The following is a 22,153-nucleotide window of genomic DNA, read 5'->3' on the forward strand; positions in this document are numbered from 1 at the left end:
ATAAATCTCTTCTTCCACTGCTTCGGGTTTTAGGACCTGAATACAACAGTGGATCCGGGTTAGGTTCAAGGTTAGAATAGGGCTGGATATTACATTCTCCCCCCTCCCCTTAAAAGAATTTCGTCCTCGAAATTGAAAGCGTACCTGTGCTTCCAAAAAGATGAGGAAACTTCTCCTTCATGTCTTCTTCTTTCTCCCATGAAGCTTCTTCAGGGGTATGGTTTTTCCATCGAATCTTCACCAGAGGAATGGTGCGATTCCGCAACTGCTTGTCCTTTCTATCTAGGATCTCGGCTGGTCCTTCATCGTAAGAAAGATCGGCACTAAGTCCTTCGGGTGCTTGTTGTAGTATGTGCTCCGGGTTCTCTAGCTCAAGCCTATGCCATGGTAGATACAGAGGACAGTCGAAGGACAGCTATGGTAGACACTCAAACATCTGATAGATCTGCATTGGTGGCTGGTTATGGCAATAATAAATCTATTTCTGGTAATTTTCACCCTCCAGTAAAGTGCGAGTATTGTGGAAAAGAGTGTCATACAAAGGACAAGTGTTGGAAGTTGCATGGACGTCCAATAAATTCCCGTGGAGAAGGTAGAAATGGAATCAACGGCAACAATCAAACATCTGCAAATTAAGCCAGTTCGGACACCCTGAGTACTTCAACACTTCTTTCCTCAGATGAGCTCCAACACCTTCGCCAATTGATGTCCAGACTTGACTCATCTTCTCCAGTACAGACTTCCAGTACGAGTATAGCCTCTATCTTTGATCCCTCTGTTGATCCACAACTCCCCACAGGTATTTTTGGTTGTCACAATGTCAATTTGACTAATCCCTCTTGAATAATTGACTCTGGGCCAACCGACCATATGACAGGCTCATCTACTTTGTTTCATACTTATTCATCTGTCCCTATTGCTCAGGATGTTCGAACGGCTGATGGGTCTCTCTCCCTATCTCTAGGAAAGGATCTATTATCTGTTCGCCTTCTCTTACCTTATCTAATGTCATGCATGTTCCTAAGTTTTCGGCTAATCTTTTATTTATTAGTAGCTTACTTGTGATATGAACTGCAAAATAACTTTCTTTCCTTCTCATTGTGTGTTTCAGGACCTGAAACAGGGCTTACGATTGGCAATGGTAGACAGAAAGGGGGGCTCTACTTAATGGATGGGTCCCCATTAGCTCTTTCTATGGTCTCTAGTTCCACCTCCCCTGCACTTTTTACCTTATTACAGTGGCATAGTCGTCTTGGCCACGTTCCTTTACCTATTTTGTCCAAATTATTTCCTGATTTGATTAAAAGGTGCAATTTAAATGATTTTTATTGTGAGACATGTATTTTGGCCAAACAGACCAGGCATGTTTACCCTATTTCAGATAATCGTAGTAAAATTCCTTTTTCAGTCATTCACTCTAATGTGTGGGGTCCTTCTCGGACCGTGTCTGTATCTGGTCATAGATGGTTTGTTACCTTTATCGACTGTTGTACTAGGACCACATGGGTTTACTTCACCAAAAAAAAGTGACATTTTCTCGTGCTTTAAAAATTTTCATAATATGATTAAGACTCTATAACAGCCCCCGTTTTTCTAACCCGAAATCCGTATTGCAGGTCCGAGAACCCGAAGGTCTAGTTGGATTATTTTGTGGAGTGTCCAGATAGAAGTCCATGATCCATATCCAAAACCCATGGATCTGGATTCTCTTGTTGAAGAATCTGCCTTACTGGGAAGTTGGATCTCTGGTAGAAGGCAAGTGGTGTTTGGAGATGTTTAGAATGAAGTTAAGACCTCTCTCATGTGTTGTTTAGGGCTAGGTTGTGTTTGGGTTTCAACCCCCTGAGCAAAGCACCCTTGTATAGCAATATACTTGAGGGCGGTTGCTAGTGGCGGTTGATTAAACCAAGTGACCGCCTTAAGCGACCGCCCGGTTCTGCTTGCGGGAAAATGCCCTATTTTGCCCCCTGTTCGTTATAAATAGCATCCCTTGCCCTATTGACGCATTTTTATGTTCGGAATTGCTATTTTAGGCGATTAGGCGGTAGTGGAAACGTGCTGGAAGGTGGGCGAAGTGCTATTAATGATATGGAACATTTTCTCTTCTATTCTTGGTGATTCTGGTTAAGGTAATGAATCTTCATCTGCGATTCTCTTCTTTTTAACCTCTAATTGATATGAACCCATCCCCATTTTGTTATTGGTTACCCAATTGATTAGTTGTATCTCCCTTTTCAATGTTCTTGATGAGATCCTGTCCAGGAACGAATCCTTGCATTTGTTAATGGATGGATCTAATCAAGGGGAATGATTTGGGTGATAAATCTTTGTTAATTTTAGGGTTTCTTGTTACCCCTTTGTTCTAGACCTATTAAGATTGAAATTTGAACTAAGATCATCCCAAAACGGATTGAAATAGGATGATCAAAAGTCCAATTTTCGGAGTTAGAAACTGTCTAAAACAGGGGCGATCGCTTGTGGAGGTCACTTAACCTAAGCGACCGGCACAAGCAACCAGCTGGTTTCTAGTGACAGTGTAGGTTTAGGTTTGTTTTGACTCTTGACTCTTATACATTCTTGTAACCCTATGCTTAGGTGTTCTCTGTTTCAAATGAAAGTCTTATAATAGTTTCTGGATTACAAGTTAGAGGACTTTTACTAAATTACAGGTAAGGACATGCATTCTTATTTATATGCAATTACATATACATGATGATTCAGTTGTTCTATTTACTATTCCTTGATCATGTAACTTGCTGTCATTGTATAAAGCATGTGAATCTTATTGTACACTTGTTGTTTGTGGTGTTCCTTGATGTACTTCATCTTGTATGATATTGCACAACTGTTCATGGTATGATAAAGAGTGATGTAGTGTAGTTGTGATGGAAGGGCTGTTCCATTGGGATATCTTGGCTGGAGATATCAGAGGGCTGTGGTATGGGACACATGCTCACTGATGCCTCTAGCACTATCATGATTACTGGATGACATACCTAGGGAGTCTAGAGCTGCATGGCTAAGTACCCTACATACTATTACCCTTTCGGCAGGGGAATTGAAGCCGGGTGACCCGTGACAATGGTGACGTGACTTTGTTTCATCCTACAACGGTAATCAGTCTGTGCAGAGATTTAGTGGTCCACTATTGGTCATGCAATGGTAGGGTTGCATATGTTAGGGTTGGGCTCATGGACGTCCAAGGAACGGACCGGGTGTCGTGAGGAGTCATGAGAGCATCCGCCCCAACAATATGTGGATGACCATAGGGTTAAGGAGTGGAGTCCAACAGCGGTAGCCAGTCCGTGAGGGTTCTCACTCCTAGGTTGTGAAGGATACTGAACCGAGTTGGTTGGTGCCATAAGGGAAGTATCTGGACTCCATATAGTATGTTACCATTATGACTTGCATTGGATTAGAAACCCCGACATGCGCCAGTACTCATTACCAATGGTCGTGGTGAGAGAGTGTTGACTTAACCCCAGCCATGGTTTGAGAGCCAGGTGTGGACTTACCCCTTTGCCCAGGATCCCTACAGAGGTAACCAGTCCTTGCCGGATCAGAGTGACTAGACCTACCCAGAGGAGGGCTGGTGTATATCTTAAAGCATGTCGTCAGCTGTTAGACACTTACATAGTTAGATCTTAGTAGCATTCATATTTCTGCATACCATCCATATCATTTCATATGCGCATTCGTGGATTGTATTGACATATACATGAGAATTGTCTGTTCCTTACTGAGTTCGTCAGAATTCACTCCTTTCATTGTATATATTATATGAGTTGTACAGATGATGACACAACGTCGGAAGTTGGAGATGATTCGTATGAAAGAACCTTCTCGTATGAAGCTGATGTGGCACAAACAGTGGTACATGAACTTGCAGAGCGTGAAGCCTCCTGAAGATGCTTGGTGTGCGCTTTTAGCACCCATTGATGGCCGACGGAGGCAGATTGCTAGGATTTTGATGATCGTATGGAGAAAGATTGGAGGACCCCTCTGCTTGTTGATTTAAAAAAACCAATTTTTAGATTTAGAAAAGAAAACTGAAAAGAAGATTATTTATTTTGCTTCCGCTGAACTCGATATTATATTTGATTCTTGATCCTTTCCTTTAATTCTTTCTTGGATATTTATTGGAGTATTTGGACTCTTGTAACCCTTTTATTAATTATTGCACTTATTCTTGCTCTTGATTGTCTATACTTGTGTTTATTATTATTGATGGGTAAGACCATGGATCTTGTGACGGTTCACTCCCACGGTTTGTCGGGCGGATAACCGAGACTGGCGGGTGGGGTGTGACAGACTCAGTTTGGGGCGACAGTCAAAATCCTTCGTACGGATAATGGAACTGAGTACTTGGGTGGCACATTCCCTTCCTACTTAGCAAACCATGGCATCATACACCAAACTAGTTGCGTCGATACTCCACCTCAAAATGGGGTTGCCGAACGCAAGAATAGACATCTACTTGAGGTAGCACGTTCCCTCATGTTTTCTATGCATGTGCCTCTTCGGTTTTTGGGTGAAGCCGTTCTTATTGCAGCATATCTAATTAACCGAATGCCTTCCCGAGTCTTAGACCAATGCTGTCCCCTTGAGGTTCTTTTAGGTACATCAGTCTTTACAGTCTCACCTAAGGTTTTTAGATGTGTTGCCTTTGTTCGGAACCACCATGTTCATGGAAAGTTAGATCCTCATGGGTTAAAGTGCATTTTGTTGGGTTATCCTCCTACACAAAAGGGGTATAAATGTTACCATCCTAGTTCTCGTCGTTTTTTCATCTCTATGGATGTTGTGTTCCAAGAACAAATTCCCTTTTTTTCCCCCTACACCTCTTCAGGGGGAGGGTTTTAGTGAAGATGTTCCAATGTTGATTCCTCCTTTCGACATTTCTCCTGAGATTCCTACAGATGATCCTCCTTTGGAAGATGGAATGACTGGACAGAAATAATTGGTGGATGATATACAGGGGGAGACTAGACCTCTAAAGACCTATCAAAAAAAGCAACAAGTGACCCCTTCTGAATCAAGCCAGTCAAAAGCTTTGGTTCCTGGCCCTGAACAATCCATTCCTCTAGGTGAGTTTGTCTTTGACCCTTCTTCTACTCCTACTTTAGACTTACCAATTGCATTAAGAAAGCAGCCTCGAACTTGCACCAAACATCCTATTTTCAATTATGTTTCATATCAGTCTCTATCTCTAGAATTTAAAAGTTTTATTTCTTCTTTGTCCTCTACTTCTATTCCTAACACTTGGCAGGAGGCATTATCTCACCCAAACTGGAAAGAAGCTATGGATGAGGAAATGCAAGCTCTGGAAAGAAAAAAAAAAAACGTGGGACTTGGTGACTTTGCCCATAGGAAAGCAGACTGTTGGGTACAAATGGGTGTTTGTAATCAAGTACAAGGTAGATGGGATTGTTGAAAGGTACAAGGCAAGATTGGTGGCCAAATGTTTCACTCAGACTTATGGCGTTGACTACCAGGAGACATTTGCCCCTATTGCCAAGATGAACACAATTCGTACTATTATTTCATGTGCAATTAATAAATGGTGGAGTTTACAACAATTAGATGTGAAGAATGCATTTTTGCATGGAGAACTCCAAGAAGAGGTATATATGGATATACCACCCGAGTATTCTACTACAGAGGCTTATAGGAAAGTGTGCAAGTTAAAGAGGGCTTTATATGGGCTGAAGCAATCTCCAAGAGCGTGATTTGGAAGGTTCCATAAGGCAATGATATATAATGGCTATAAGCAGAACAATACAGACCACACTTTGTTTATTAAAAAGAGGTGGTTGCCAAACTACTATACTTTTAGTATATGTGAATGATATTGTAATCACAAGCAGGAGTGAGGATGAGATTTCAGCATTAAAGACTTTTTTAGGAACTGAATTTGAAATTAAAGATATGGGAAAACTAAGATATTTCCTAGGTTTAGAGTTGACATATTCTACTAGTGGTGTATCTCTATCCCAGAGGAAGTATACATTGGATCTTCTTGAGGAAACTGGAATGCTAGGATGTAAGCCTGCTGAGACTCCTATTGAGCGTAACCTACACTTGAAGGCAAAGAAAGGAGAACCAGTTGACAAGATAAGGTATCAAAAATTAGTGGGAAAGTTGATTTATCTATTTCACACTAGACCTGACATCACATTTGCAGTTAGTCTTGTTAGACAGTATATGCATAATCCCTATTCTTCATATTTGGATGCAGTATATCGGATCTTGAAATACTTGAAGACTACTCCAGGAAAAAGAATTTTAATTTCAGCTCATGGACATTTGAAGATTGAGGCATATACATATGCAGATTGGGCAGGATGTCCAGATGATAAGAGGTCTACCTCTGAGTAGTGTGTATATGTGGGAGGTAACCTTGTGACTTAGAGAAGCAAGAAACAGGCTGTAGTTGTGCGGTCCAATGCCGATGCCGAGTTTAAGGTGATTGCTCAAGGCATTTGTGAGGTATTATGGCTTAAAGGGCTGCTTCAAGAGGTTGGGACAGATTTGAAAGTTCTTATACAATTATACTCAGATAGTAAATCAACAATCAGCATAGCTCATAACCCAGTACAACATGATAGGACTAAGCATGTGGAGATTGACAGACATTTCATCAAGAAGCAACTGGGCTGATCCATATCACCTTTGTTACTTCAAACGAGCAACAGGCTGATGTGCTCACAAAGAGCTTGAGCACGAAGATATTCAATAACATTATGAACAAGTTAGGCATGATAAATATCTATGCTCAAACTTTAGGGGGGGTGTTGAAAACATGGACTGAGGTTTCTTAATTATAATAGGTTTATGTTTCCTCATAAGTCTAGAGTTTTATTTCTATATTTCATTTTCCTACTTAGTATAGGACTTAACTAGGTTGTAACTATAAATACCCTATTGGGATCTTATGAATAATATCCTTTTAGAGGAGCAATTCCTCACATTACATCAAATAGAAACTCTTAAATTTAATCGGGGTGAACTTTTAACAGTTCTTGTCCATAAACTACATGTAGCTGATTAGGAGTCAAACCACCTACAAAGATGCTTAAGGCTCTCAATATAGAAGTTATGTCAATGTGAAATAGCTTCGAATCTATTAAGCTCCAACTTTATTTCGACATAAGCCAATCTTTTAAATTTGAAATTTCCTTATCTTTTCTCTGAATTCTAGTAATTCTTCCACACATTATTGTTGTCATCTTTCTAAGGCTAACAGATGCATCTTTCTTTTCTTTGATTGCTTTGCATCTTCATTCTTGAACTATAATATGTTTTCGAGATCATGATTTCTCATGCATATTTTTATATTCAAATTTTCTTTTTAACTTCTTCCTATCATTCATAAGCACTTCCATTAGTGCCTAGAACAACATTAACAACATTTAAATTGTCTTGTTTTTCAAAAACACATTGTTTAAGCTTTTATTATTGAGGTCCTCCACGAAGTGCACGTAACAACAAAAAAAATTATATTATATCCTAACAAAGAACTGTCTTGCATTTCGCTAGGTAGACAGTACTTGACGTTGATCATGAGTGAACCTATAAGAATTGTCATACGAACAAACTTTATTCTTAATAAAAATTAGTGCAAAGAAATTGACTGTAATGTATTTTCAAAAATTTCATCAAATGTGAATGACCATTACATAGAAATTTAGTCGGTAGACTACATAGACACATTTGCAAAATAAATTTACAGAATTCAGAATAATTCCAAAATGACCAAAGTTCAGTGAAGTTATTGGTCATGACAAAAATATTGATATAGTATCTAAAGTAGTAATTTAAGAATAATCATTATTAATTTTCTAAAATATTTTTAAGACCCTATTTCAGATAATTAGTTTTAAAGAACTAGAATGTCAAAATTGAAGAAAAATAGAAAAGATATTCTCAATGTTCTGCATGCTGCAAAGAGACATCTATAGACAGTATTATCATGTTCTTGAGTGTGAACCTTGAAAGAGTTCATTGAGTGGTAGATAGTGCAGTTCATTAGATATACAACATACTCTTATGTATTTACATCAGAGATCCATATACAAATATATAATCAGGAGAATCATCTATGTCTTTACATCAGAGATCCATATACAAGTATCTGAGCACACAATTGCACTTACTGTAAATCTGTGAAAGGCTGTTGAAACAATTCAGATGGAGAAGCTTCTGAATTATCCAAATCCGGCAAAGAAGATGTCTGAACAGTTGCAGCACTACAAACTTTCCTTGCACTGCCTTCGACATAAGAATTAGAGCGCATCTCTTCAGATTGCACAATTTGCCTGGCTATCCTGTTTGAACTAGGTGAAATATTGCAAGGACGGTCTCTATCCTTTATATGTTTTACAGGGGGTACCTCCTTTGGAGATATTCTTTCTTTACCAGCTATCTTGTTCGAACTTCTCCTTGTCACAAGCTTGAGGAATTACATGAGTATCTTCTTGTGCCATCTTGGAATCCATTGGAGATAAAGCAGATGTTGTCGAAGGAACCTCTTTAGCCTTCCAAAAAAGTTGGATAACAAAAAGTACATAATATTAACCACTGATGCAACCTTTTAAAATGCTAATAGGAATTGCAAGAAATAAAAGACCACCTGAACAAATTTTGAAGGCTGACTGCTACCAAAGATTTTCCACCCTCCCTCAGTTTCTTGGTCAGACACATCTGGCTGATGATTTATCTTGAATGTGAAGCTTCTATCATCTTCACAATAATTCCCTCCAGGATTATCAGAACTAGAACTTCCTCTGGCATCCTTAGTAAGCATTCCGCAGCATGGAAACCTCCTCCCCTTCCCGCTTTCCAATATCAATGGGAGAGGGTTCACTGCAACTAATAGTAGTAGGTGAACCACAATTAGGGACATCAGAACTTGGATTGCTGTTTTCAGCTTCCAAAGCATGAAATTCACTAGATTTTACAGACTCAGCTGCAGGTTTCAAGGATATCTCAGAGCCACCAACAGTCTCACCTGCATAAGCAACGACTAGGCATTATAAGTGATTAAAAGAAACCACATTGAAATAGAAAGAAACAGGGGGCAACTACATTTCGTAATATACAATGTTGAACTTAGCAATAGACAGGTCGATACTTCTGAAAGGGTGTTCAAACGAAATTCTGCATGACTTGAGCATTTGATAAAATCTCAGAGTAAGTATTCTCCCATAGTTGTCATCAACACTCATAGCCCTAGAAGAGAGGGCATGTGTGAGTTAAAAAAGAAAAATTATTTTCAAAGCACTCAAAAGTAGTTTCCAGAAGTCCTACAGAAGGAACAAAAACAGTGTTCCAAAGATCCTCCTCTGTATGATCAATCTCAATACCTGTCCTCTGAAGACAAAAGACTAGAGAGATTCATAGCCATCAACAAATAAAGAGATCATATGTGAACCACTCTCCCAATCAATCCAACAGAAAAGCAATTACACTGTCCATGAAAAGGGTCTGGATTCGTGTATGATATATAGCCTGGTAACTAAATTTATAGGTCATACACCATCCCTCTTGGTCATTTATGAGAAAACATAGAAAAAAAAATGATATCCATAAAGAAATCATATATATGATAGATATTTTCTTATCCAAGCCATTATCTCAAGCTCCCCAGTCCATCATCTTTACTAAATTCACCATTTAAATAGAAGTCATTTCATCCATCAGGACAACAAAATTTATATTAACAGATGGACTATAATTTTTGGAAACAGCTTCTCCTGTGTAGCAAGCGGTAAGACTGCATGCATTTCCCCCTCAGAGACCTACAGTAGCAGAAGCCTTGCGCATTGGATTGCTCTTAGAATGACTCCAAAATCAAAAACTAATTCATGGGCTGTCTAGAAATGAAGAAAGTGTAAATATCTTCACAAGTAATCTGCATGAACTTTCCATCATCTTTGAACCATTCAGAGGCCACCCCTACTGTTTGAACAATTACATGGACCTCCCCTTCACTATTGTGGGTCATACAAGTAAAACATATCCATACCACTAGTCATGGCAAAACATTCAGAAGTGGCCATTTTGCCCTTCAATAACATTATTTGCCTTTTAATGTAAGGTCACAAAACCAGGCCCATCTCATCTCTGACAATCTGCAAAATGCCAACTAACCCAACAACGTTGCAGGATTCAACTGGCATGAGGGGCAGCCTCATTTGATGATGTAGAACATTTTGCTGGTTTGATGAGCATTTTCACTCCAAGCAGAAGGCAAGAAGGAAGAGAGTAGACACAGACAGGAATTTTATAGAAGAGCCCACCCAGGGGAGGGGGGGGAAGAGGTACTGTTTATGTGACCAGATGTGGACAGCTTGGTCCTATTTTTATTTAACTATGTTAATCTACCTTGTTTCTATTTCGGTTCCAGCTCGTAATATGAGATTAGATAGTTTCCAAATTCAGTTTTCGCAATTTGGATAGTATAGTTTCTAATTTTCACATATTAAAAGCAGACTTAGCTTTTATTTAGTCTATTTATTGAGTTCCTATTACAGTCCCTGTTTCCTTCCAGTGCAGTTTCTACTTTCGTATTTCTTTTCAATGTTTGAGACTTCCTATTTTATGAAGCTTAGGCCCCTCCAGTGTGCTTGAATTCAGAATTAATTAACAAAATTTCCATTGCAAGTGTTTGATCTGAGGAACACTTCTGTTCCACACCTGAGAAAACTATGAATGAGACAGCCGATGCTAGGAATACTCCACCCCCAAAAAACCAAAAAATCCTATCCCCCTCCATATCCTCTTCTTCTTAGTTCTTTTTATGCTCTTCTTCCATATGCAAATAACATAAACAAATAAAATGAGAGGAAAGTTTCAGTTATTCAACTAGTTCATTCTTATTGCTTAGGTCCTTGCTGCAATTTATCTCCTGCTGGTTTTCCCTGGTTCAAGGTTGCCCTTTACATTCTTTGATATTTGAGTTGAGTGGTGGTAGAATAAATAGTAATTTTTGCCTTCTACTTTCACTGAAGATTTATAAAATTGCAAACCTGATTCTATAACCCCACCAAAGATAAGGGCAGCTTTTCTCAAGATGGAGAGAGCCTATAAAACCACAAGTCCACATGTACCACAGCAACAAGCCCCAAAACCACTGATGCAGATACACCTACTTAAGTATCCAGATAAAGGTGAACTGGTTTCAGTTTTGAGTTTTCGCATCTCCAAGGGTTTTAGGAAATTTATCTGGGTATAACAATTTTTAGTTTACGTTATTCTGTTCATTTTAGAAGTTATCTGCCGAGGATATTTGGTTTTCAATTTTTTTTAGCGTTTGCTTATTTGAACAAGTTTCCTTGTTAGAGAGCTAAGTCTTATTTTAGGAGTCTTTTGGTACTCTTTGTAAATGATGTAATTCCATCATTGGAGTCTTGCAGATGAATTTGAAATTAAAATATTGAAGTTATAACCTGTTTGTTTGTGGAAGTGATTGTTCATGTGTGTTCTCTCTTTTCTCTCCCTCTCAACTTTGGTTTTCATAGTTTCCCTTCTTCTTGCTGGCCTACACCAATTTGGTATCAAAGCCAATTTTCCAGTACCTTATCTTCTTTATTTTTGGGAAGATTGGGGGCAGGGTGTATAGTTTGGGGAAAACCTCCCTTTTCAGAGTCACATCCCATCTCATTCCAGCCAAAAATCCATCCAACCCTTAGCAACCCTCCCTTGATTTTCACACGCCTACACACACACAAAAGAGAGGAAAAAGAGAGAGAAAGAAAAGATTCGAACCTTCCGAAGCCACACACATATAAAGGGAACCAATTATTACATGGATTCCATCCACACTTGTGAATCCCTTCGTGAACCCCCAACAACCATATCAGTTCTTCCAGAACCAGAAAGTAAAGAGATAGAGGTAAAAGCCAGAGCATTGTGAACGGAGAAAAAAAATTGATAAAACAATGAATACCCATTGGTGTATTGTCATGCAACTGATCCCCAAGCCAGCGTCATCCTTCGAACTTGATAATTCCAATCAAAGTCAAACACCCAACCTCTTGCTGGCTCCATGTCCAAGTCGTATGCTGTCCTCCTTCAATTCCACCATCTTTTCGGCAGTTTTTTCCTCTGGTGCGAGTAATAGAATCCAAACCCTAAGCAGTAACCCTTCTTCGCAGTCCAACCTCTCACAATTCTTATGATCTTTCTTTACTCCCTTTTTTGTTGGTTTACCCCTTATATCTCCAAGTAAACTTTACTTTAATTCCCAACATATTTCCCACCTTGTCCTCCCCCCACTTATTTGTTAATCTGCACACTCTTATCAAGGAACAACTTTTTGCCGAAACCGAGTCGGTTGTTTCAGTGAACACCGAACCAAAACAACAGGTGATATTCGAAATTGTAAAATATCGCCGAATTTGCGGCGATATTTTGGATATATTGCCGAAATTTTGGCGATATTTCACCAAATCAACCAATATATCGGCAAAATCTCGATTTTTTAGTGATATTTTGGCGATTTCTCGCAATTTTTAGGCGATTTCTCTGGCGATTCTATAGCAAAATCTTCAAGGTCAATGGACAATCTTACCAAATTTTGTCCCAATGATTCAAGACTCAAAAGGCAATGTGCCAAATGTGGTTAAGGAGGAGAATCTACATAGAATAATTTCTAGAAATAATTCAAATTAGGCAAACATTTTGTAGCAAAATCTTCAAGATTATGGAAACAATTTAAATTATGAATGGATTCTGTAATAGAATTTTCAAGGTCAACGGGTCATCTTTCCAATTATGTCCGAATGATTTAAGGCTCAAAAGGTAACATGTTAAATGTGACTAGGAATGAGTATTTACATGGAAGAATTTATAGAAAATGATTCAAATTTATTAAATATTGGCATCAAATTAGGGTAGATACCAAATTTAGGCCCAAAATGACCAAAAATACCCCCGAAATTGGGGGGTCAAAATCTGTCGAAACTAGGGCTCGCACCTTGACTCTTATTCCATTTTTTCTCTTTCCAGAATTGCCCCCTCCATTCTATTCTTTCTCTACTATGGTTTCTTTTTATTAAGTTCCAAGTTTAGCCCTCCCCAACGTCGTTATATCACACTTCCTTTTCTACGTTTCAACATTGCATTCCAATAAATTACAATTCTGCCTCTGTTACTTAAAACCAACTACATCATGAAGGTTGACAGATACAACTCACTCCTTTCAATCACTGATTGGGTGAATTGCAAACAGAAATTTGTAATCTTCATACAAGACTTATTGATTTTAAGGCAGGAAGTTCAACTATATGCACTGATAACCAATTCTATGATAAGGTCTAAAGCATGATAGAATCCTCAGAAGTCAGAAGGACATGATGATCATACCGAAGTACATGACCTGATCAATGTTGGCATTGAATAGATGGATTTTCAGCTTTGAAACCCTACGATTGGATTTCCATCAGAAAGATCTTACACTGATTAACAGCAAGTCAAAAAGGAACACAATGGAACAAAAAACACATGCACACAAGCACAACAGAGAAACCCAAGCCACCACGTATCCCCCCCCCCCAACTCCACAACCCAAAAAAAAAAAAAAGAGGAAATAGAATGCATGCTTACCCATTCAGACTCCATGCTTCCACCCTGTCTCCGACAGACCATATATGATCACCCAGTGCTCCCCTATGGCGCTTTCTTGTGCCTTCAGATTTCATTATGTCGCTAGGCTGGGCATTTCGGATTCCAGGTGGTTTATCTCCTTCACCTTCAAGTGGCACCCACTGTTTCAGCACCTAAAACCAGAATAAAAGAGAAAGAATGAGTTATCTGTTAACGTACTAACACCAAAATTCTACTAATTTGCAGTTTATTTAACAGTTAAAAAAATCATTCATTCACCTATAACCAACAATTAGTATCATATGAAGAAATTTCTGTGGATTAACTTCAGTAGTAAAGAGGTCAGTGAAACAAAAATAAGCTTTCCCATCCTTCAAACTCAGCACCTTGGCTGAAAACCAGACCCCTCTCTAACCTTCATCATTAGAAAGAACCTATTAAGTTTGATAACTGCTTTTGTCTTACACAACTGATCCACCATTGCACCTTCCTTGACATCTTATCACAGATGTTGTAGCTAATATAGGAATGATCATCCAGTTAAAAGGTTTTGTCTACAGCTTACAAATTCATCACTAACCAAAAGGTGCGAATCCTATCAATCGATCTCCATGTAGTGGGTTTATGATAACAACAGCAGAATTGTAATTCGGTGAACTGCAAACAAAGTCTGACATTTATGTTGGGTGGGGAAGGATATATTTGGAAAGTAACAAGACAAATAAAGGGCAGTGAATCACAAAAAGCGGATAACATTGGGACAAAGAAGAAATAAAGGATAGGTGTGATGAGAGAAAAAAACAGGGGTAACCATGGAAAATCAAGGAACTTAAAAGAAAATAAGAACAAAAGGGGAAGGGGTTACTATGGGAATAATGGGGTTGAAAAGGAAACTTAACGTATTATAGGGGCAGATAACTCAACCAAGAGTATACTGCCTTTGGAAAACCTGAGAGAAAGCTTAAAAGCCCAGGCAGGGCAAGGACTCAGACTCCAAAGTAGGAGGTGCATGCATGATATTAAAGGATAAAATTGAGGATCCAGCAACTTCAAAGGATAACTCACTGCAGGTAGCATGAAAACTACATGTGCATCATTTGTTTTATTTCTTTGGCCATTTGTTTTTTAGGTAGCTGCATCTAACTCACCCTGCTCTACTGCTGTCCCTCTCTTTTTCTTCTTTTTCTTTCACTGAGAGCGCTCTTGGATGGAAATGGATGATGGCGAGGGTGAGAGAATCAGTAGGACGGGTTTCCTGTGGAATTAAAGGGATTTTGAGTGGAGAAGAGCAGTGGGTGTTAAGAATGGGGAAACAGAACAGTGGATAGGGTGCCGCTCGGGAGAAAGGGAAGGCCTGAAAGAACAGTGGGAAGGGAATCACTCGGGGGAAATGGAAGGCCTGAAAGAAATCAGAGTTCTAAGGGAGAAGAAGAATATCAAAGAAAGATAAAAAGAATCCTAAAAAAACACTATCTCTAGCTAGGACACCAATTACCACAATGATTTCTAAAAGATACACACCTATTTGGAAATAAATCAAAAGGTCCCACATAACACAAATTCATGAATTCCTACTAGACCAAGACCCAGATTAGACCCAGTTCATATCTAAATTGATACAGAACTAGGTTTGGGTCAGCGCAAGGCATCAATTTGGCTTTGTCTGATTCCTTTTTTCCCTAGTACCCATAAAGTTGGATTACTTATGGGATCCCTTATCCAATTCCAGGTCTATCTTTAAGTATAAAATGTCTATGGTTCCTATTTCTTGAGTGGGCAAGGTTGTATGAGATGTGACTTCGACAAGAAAACTCCAAGATTACGGTGACTTCAAGTAATCATGGGTCCAAACACCATGTACTGAAAAAATAGAGCCAGGATCAACATAATAAGGATGAAAAAAAATTGAATAATTAAAAGCCTTCATGCTTTTTTATTTGCTAACATACCAAAGAAAAACTGAAGGTTAAGAAGATGGGGAGATAGGGATGGTAGGCTACCTCAGCCTAGGTTTCTTAACCACAGTATCTCAGCTGTTGATAACAAGACCAAAAACTTACAACCTAAGGATAAACATCCATTAATCACCTGTCAATTTTAGTACAATTTGATGGGGCCTATTTATAGTTTGGCCTAATATTTGCAAATATAAAGTCTCAGAAAAAGAACCAAATAAAAATACAAACTATACTTAACTAAGGAAAATAAAGGACTGAAATAGAAATTCCTATATAAAAGGTAAGGCTGCTTTCTAGATTTAAGATTTACAAATATAAAGTCTCAGAAAAAGAACCAAATGAAAATACAAACTATATTTAACTAAAAGAAAATAAAGACATAATAAAAATTCCTATATAAATGGGTGGTTCTATAGATATTAGAGCTCTTAGGTTTGGGTTTATTGATGTAATGGGCCTAATTTATAAAGCCCATAAAGTGAGGGTCATGCTAGTACACAGGAATAGTAGTTAATTATAATATTTAAGTTACCACTTAAGTTAGATTAGGATGCATGATAATTAGATAGAATCCTGTTTTGATTTTATTTACGTTTTTAAGACTTTGAGAGTATTTAGGAGTCCTTTTTCCCATCAAATTAAGAACGTTAGGTCTATACAAATGTAATGCATCCCCCCCCCCCTAAAAAAATTCAATTGGAGATGATCTGATTAATAAAATATGTCTCATTATAAGACTTCTGGTGTTGTTTGGCAGTTCATACGGGTTACCATCTCAATTCCAATCTCTTCTCTCTTCATTTCATTCCCAAGAGTTTCTTCTATCATTCGAGTTGCTACTCAAGAACAATTCAATAACAGTAAGTTATCCCCGATTCTTCTTCTAATCTTCTAATTTCCAAACTCTAGTTCCCTTTTTTTTCCTTGCTATTTTCATATCACACTCCCTAAGAATCCTGACTTTCAAAATTAAATCCACGCCAATTTGACTGTTAGCCGTTAGGACAGTCCACAACTTTAGGGATCATCTGTATGTATCATTATCTAAGTTCCCACAAGCGCTTACCTTTTAAGTTAAGATCTGCAGAATTGGCCCTAGTTGAACCTCATAAATTTAGGGCTGCATCACGGGGTTTGGGATAGAGATTGGTTTGGTGGAACCTAGAGCTAGAATAGGTTTGGGAAACATGGGTGTAATAAGAACCATTTCAAGTCGAAGTTATATCTTGAGTCATCGCTTAACAACGAGTTCCTAACAGACTACTAATTTTCTGTTTTTCTTAAACCAAAGGGGTGTAAGAGGTGGTTATTGGAAAGCTCAGATTTATATTGTTTCAGGAGAAGTACACATAATTTTCCAAGGCTATGAACAAAATATGAGGTGAATCAAATACAGAATCAATTCCATAAGCTAAGTCTATGAATCAAAACCAAGAATTGGCATCTTCAGTTTCGAAGCCATTTCAACCAAGCCAAAAACTAAGATATGGTGGTTTGAACTTTTTCCCTGCAAGTTTCGGCCCTTTTTATGGTTTTTTCATCTGAGTTCTTACCTACTACCTATTTAAAGCATAATGAACACAATCAAATTGGTATTTTGCTTTAAAAAAAAGTGATCTTTCAGACATACTAATACATGAGAGGTTCCTAAAAATACAAACTTTATTACACACAATCATAGATCATAATCCTAGACTAGACATATATTAATCTTATAGCCAGACAAAACCATTCAAGCCATTAACAAAGCAAAAGTTAAAAAAAGGGGGAGTTTGGAACAAACCCAGCAAAAATCTTCCAAAAATCTCCAAACGAGGAGCAAATGGTGTGATGGAAAGGCAAAGAAGGAAATTGGATGAAAAAAGTGTTGAAAGCACAAAAAATTAGCAAAAAAGTTTTTTTTTTTTTTTTTTTTGGGGGGGGCAGGTTCAACAGCCTCAACCAAAGCTGCAAAACCAGTTGGAACCTGCAAAATCCAATTCACCACAGCTTTCGTCTCGGTTTTCTAAAAAACCAAGATTTCGACCAAAATTTCACAAATTTCGTCCAAAATTTCACAAATTTCGTTCATAACTTGTACTATGATCAAAACCATCACCACAATTTGTATCGATTAATAAAAAAGCTCGTACGAGAAGAATGGAAACATACCTTTTGACTGATCTCTAAAATCTCTTGACCATCAATTAGATGTTGGTCAACACTAACGAGTCAAATGCATTAACATTTTTTAGCTAAACCCTCTCAAGGGGACATTTTCCTACGCAGCCTTGCCCCAGCAATGTTTGCCAAAAGGCCATTTTGAAGCCTTGACCTCAAGCTAAACCGTGGTCCACGGACCATTGCACCAAGGCCCACCTCTTTCTTAGCTCAAACCTTTATTAATATCATAATAATTAGAGAATCATACCACGTGCATACACAACATTATTTATGAAATCCAAGATATGGGACACATTCCTTGTCCGAAATTAGACCTGCCAATTGATCCCTTGCCTACCCTGGTGTATTATTATCATAATCGGCATCACTAGTGGACCAAATGAAGTGCACTCAGGCAGGTTTCTTCTAAAAGAAGACGACAATTCTGCATGTGTTTTGAGCCTAATGAACGTAAGGTTAAACATGTCATACATGGTAGCAAGGCTCCTGCATTTAGCAGCCTGGGAAAGGTCAAACGTACGCAACCTTAACCTTGTCTCCAGAGAGGCCTTTCTAGGTCTCAAACCTGTGAGCACTAGACCAATGCGTCAAACACAGCCTTCCAACAAAATGAGCACGGGTTGCCATTTCTTATGTTATTCTGACACAAAGGAAAGAACAAGTCAGTGGCAGTTCACAGTAATTGCGGCCAATCATGCCAAGTATACTGCTCCTAAATGCTCACATAAAAAGTGGCAATATAGTAGAATCACCATTAAATATAAAAATAGTCCACTCAAGTTGCAGTTAAAACATTCCCCCACTTATGACTTGGACAACTCAGAGGCTATCAATAAATGCCACCACTATCTCCTTGCAAAACAGTGGCACTAAACTTTACCGCAGTTAAATATATAGTAACACGTTCTCTTCCATTGCACTTAACAGTTAACACTATACCACTTCCAATTATTATCAACCAATGGTGATGTCTAGTAACTGCTGCCTAATAGTGACTAAATGGCAGCAGTGGTAGTGGTACCGGTACCGAATACTTGCATATAGTGTCAGTAATATATTACAGCTCTTGAAATTTTCTGTAAGGTAACGTTTTCCTATTTTTTTTATTAAACTTCTGTTAAATGACGTAAACAGCAGCAGCAAGAATCTACCACGACTGTAATTCTGCTGCTGAGCCCTATTCTTGTAGGGTTGGGTCATAAAACAGTCACCATACGGAATTGTCTTGTCCTGCCAAAATGAAGAATGACTTTTGCCTGGAATTTGTTGGATGTAAAAAATGGAAATATCCAATGTTCAAGCACACACACAAAATATAGAGAATAGAGTAAATTGCAATTGGAAAAGCATTCATTACATGAAAAAGAAATAAACAAACCTTATAATATCCTGGTAAATCATCGATCCGATGTACATATACATTCTTGATTAACTTAGATGGAAATATGATAATCACTCCCGAGCATAATGAGAAATGCCAGTACAGTTCGATGCACCCATTAACAGAACAGTTTGACGCCGAAGCCATTTGGCTTTTTATCTGCAAGACAACAAGTGTAGGTATCTAATTCTACAAAACAAGATATGAATCTTCAAACATACATATTCTTTACCACAGATTCCGAGGCACAATAATTATTTTCAATTCAGTGAGCACTCTAATTTGCGTGAAATGAAGATTTTATTATAAAAAGTAAAAACTGATGCAGAACATGAAATTCAAAACCAGTTTCCCTGGATGAAATATTGAGCTTAATCATGCATTTCACCTCATGATAGGTTCTACCCACCTAAATGAACTTCTCCTCCAAGAATTAACAGCAGAAGAGACTTCCCTTCAATACAGGAATCATATCTATCGGCCAACGAATTTTCACGGCAAATGGAGAAACACGAATTGCAACAGAACTTGTGCGAGTCGACGATCGTTCCACCAACCCTAAATCACGATTTATAGACCAGGCCGAAGCTATCAAACAGAGCTTGTGCGAGTCCGTTCCATTTTGGATTGGTTCTGTACCAGACCGGACTACCCCGGTCGGGTTGGGCTAAGACCGAACCAGGTCAAATGAAACCGGGCTAAATATACCCATGCCAATCCCACCAGGGTCACGTTCAACAGCACACAAGACCAAAGCCAAGAAAGACACTAGGAAAGTAACCATCCTGTCTAGGAATGGCAAGACACTCAAGTGAGATTGTTAGGACGAAGACCTCAATCAGACTGAGATTGCTAGGACGAAGACCTCAATCAGACGGAAATTTATCCAATCCTTGTCAGAAATGGAGCATCCATTTCCTTGGAGATGTTGGACATCTGTCCCAATATTACATCAAATAGTTGAAATTCATTTATAAATCACATCAAAAAATTGTGATTAAATTAAAAAAAAAAATGATATGACTTGTAAATAGACATCAACCTTTTGATGTGATATTGGGACACATGTCACATATCTACAAGAAAATGAATCATCAAGTAAATTGCAATTGGAAAAGAATGTCAAGTTTCAAGTAGTCAGATCTGGTGTTTAAATGGCTACTTTCACCAACACACGCAAGAGTGTAGGAGTTTTAACTCTTCAACTCTTTCTACTTTTTTGTTTCCCTCAAATTAGAATTTCTCAACTATAGTACCTGCAACTTTAGAAACAAACTTCTATCTGCTTGGACATAATGTTGGAGAAATCGATATTTCTCTTTCTAGATATACTTTTCTACTCTGTTCAACAAAACTAGTGGAAGATATTTTGTTAAATCAGCCTACCTCATGTTGAAGGTTGAACAAACTCTGGAAGCTAACTTTTGGCCCTCCACTTCAAGAATAAACAAGTGGCAAGCAACGCCTACAGCAGTGTGGCAAGCAATCTGGAATTGTCACACTACTCCTAAAATTCGTTCTTTTATGTGGAGGGCAGCAGCAGGGGGAATTGCTACAAGTGCAAATTTGAAAGACAGAATTCCTTATGTTGATCAGATGTGTGCGAGATGTGGTCATCTAGAGGAAACAAATGAACATGCCCTATTCTTCTGTCCAATGGCTCAAGCGGTATGGTTCGGTGGCCCCTTTACTCTCAAGAGCCAGCAGCTACCAAATCTAACAATGGTAGAATGAGTTACCCAATGGAACCAATGGAATCAGTTAGGGAAGAAAAGATATAAAGAACTAATTGGGTTAACAAGCTTCTTTCTCTGGTTCCTATGGGTTGCAAGAAATGATCACCTCTTTAAAAGGAAAACTTGGACTCCAATAGAAATTGTGGAGACAGCTTGTAAGAGACATAGAGAATTCCTTGATTATATAGCAACTTCTAGCACTAACTGGTCAATGGTAAGGACAGCAACTCTCCCACAGCCTAGCAATAGTAATACAATTTATGCTAACACGGATGCAGCTTGGATGAAAACCACAGGTGAGTGAGGCTTGGGTTGGGTGTTCAACTCTTCAGAATCAGTACCTCACCAAGCTACTTCTTTGTTTTATGGCTTTCACTCTGTTTTAGAAGGGGAATTGTTAGCAATTCGTGGAGCCTTGCTGGAAGCTACAGATCATGGTTGGATGGAGCTTCAGGTGAGATCAAATTCTAGTGAGGCGATACGCTGCATTCATGAGAACACTGGTGATATCACTGTCCATTCGATTCTACAAGACATCTTACAGTTAAAGCTTGGTTTTTCGAGTTGTGTTTTTCACCATATTTCTAGAAAGAGCAATTTTGTAGCTCATTCTCTAGCTAGGGAAGGCCTTTTGTCGAGAGGCACGACAAGTTGGCCATCATCCCACCCCTGGTTGATTTCTCTTTGTAATCAAGCAGTCACTCTTTGCCTTCTATGAAATAAATATCTCTTTACGAAAAAAAGGAAAAAAAAAAAAAAAAAACTAGTGGTTGATCAAATGGGAACATGATGCAAATTGTCACATCCACCCAACCGGTATCCATCTATTTGAATACCCGAGGGAATGATCCACAATCACAAGATCAGATCTCAGACAATCACAGACAATTCCACATAATAGATTAATCATAAGCAAGAATAAATCAATGTCATATATAATAAATAAAAGGTAAATCAATAACAAGAATGAAAGATCTCAAAACCAAATCAGAGTGTGGAAGTGATGTCAAAACCACGGTACTTTATGTTGGCGATATATCGCCGTGTCGCCCAAGTCTGACACGAAACTAGCAATCAAAACGAAAGGTACAAAATGTCATCGGAAAATCGCCGAAAGTCGGGGATTTTTCGTCAAACCGGCGAAATGTCAACGAAATCAAAGATTTTTTTGGCCGACAGCATGAGTACAACCGCTATTGGTGCATTCTACCGCAGGAAGAGAGGAAGAAAATAGCTGATACAAGCCACAACTCTTCCAATTTTTCCAATATTCCAATCTTCTCTGCATTCGCCGGTAACAAAACTAA

At 38.4% G+C, this 22,153-nt stretch overlaps 1 protein-coding gene across 3 annotated transcripts; it reads right to left on the reverse strand.

The window, feature by feature from the left end:
- Positions 1–7,442: 7,442 nt before the first annotated feature.
- Positions 7,443–19,654, reverse strand: LOC149016764 (uncharacterized). Of its 3 annotated transcripts, none has more exons than XR_016173367.1 (5): positions 19,520–19,654; positions 19,108–19,269; positions 13,609–13,781; positions 8,633–9,010; positions 7,443–8,530 (listed from the first exon to the last, which is right to left on the reverse strand). XR_016173367.1 is itself a non-coding variant. In XM_089154837.1 (5 exons), exons 2-4 carry the CDS (start codon positions 19,255–19,257, stop codon positions 9,007–9,009), a joined length of 327 nt encoding a protein of 108 aa, XP_089010963.1. In that variant the 5' UTR covers positions 19,258–19,269; positions 19,520–19,654; the 3' UTR covers positions 7,444–8,537; positions 8,633–9,006. The 3 variants fall into 3 exon arrangements, 2 of the variants coding, with proteins under 2 accessions (XP_089010963.1, XP_089010962.1); XM_089154837.1 differs by having other exon boundaries at positions 7,444–8,537; XM_089154836.1 differs by lacking the exons at positions 7,443–8,530; positions 8,633–9,010 and adding an exon at positions 9,018–9,231.
- Between the last annotated feature and the right edge of the window lie 2,499 nt (positions 19,655–22,153).

Source organism: Hakea prostrata, chromosome 5, assembly GCF_041222555.1.
Source record: "Hakea prostrata isolate BN-2017 chromosome 5, UWA_Hpros_2, whole genome shotgun sequence".
In the NCBI taxonomy this organism is placed as follows: domain Eukaryota; kingdom Viridiplantae; phylum Streptophyta; class Magnoliopsida; order Proteales; family Proteaceae; genus Hakea; species Hakea prostrata.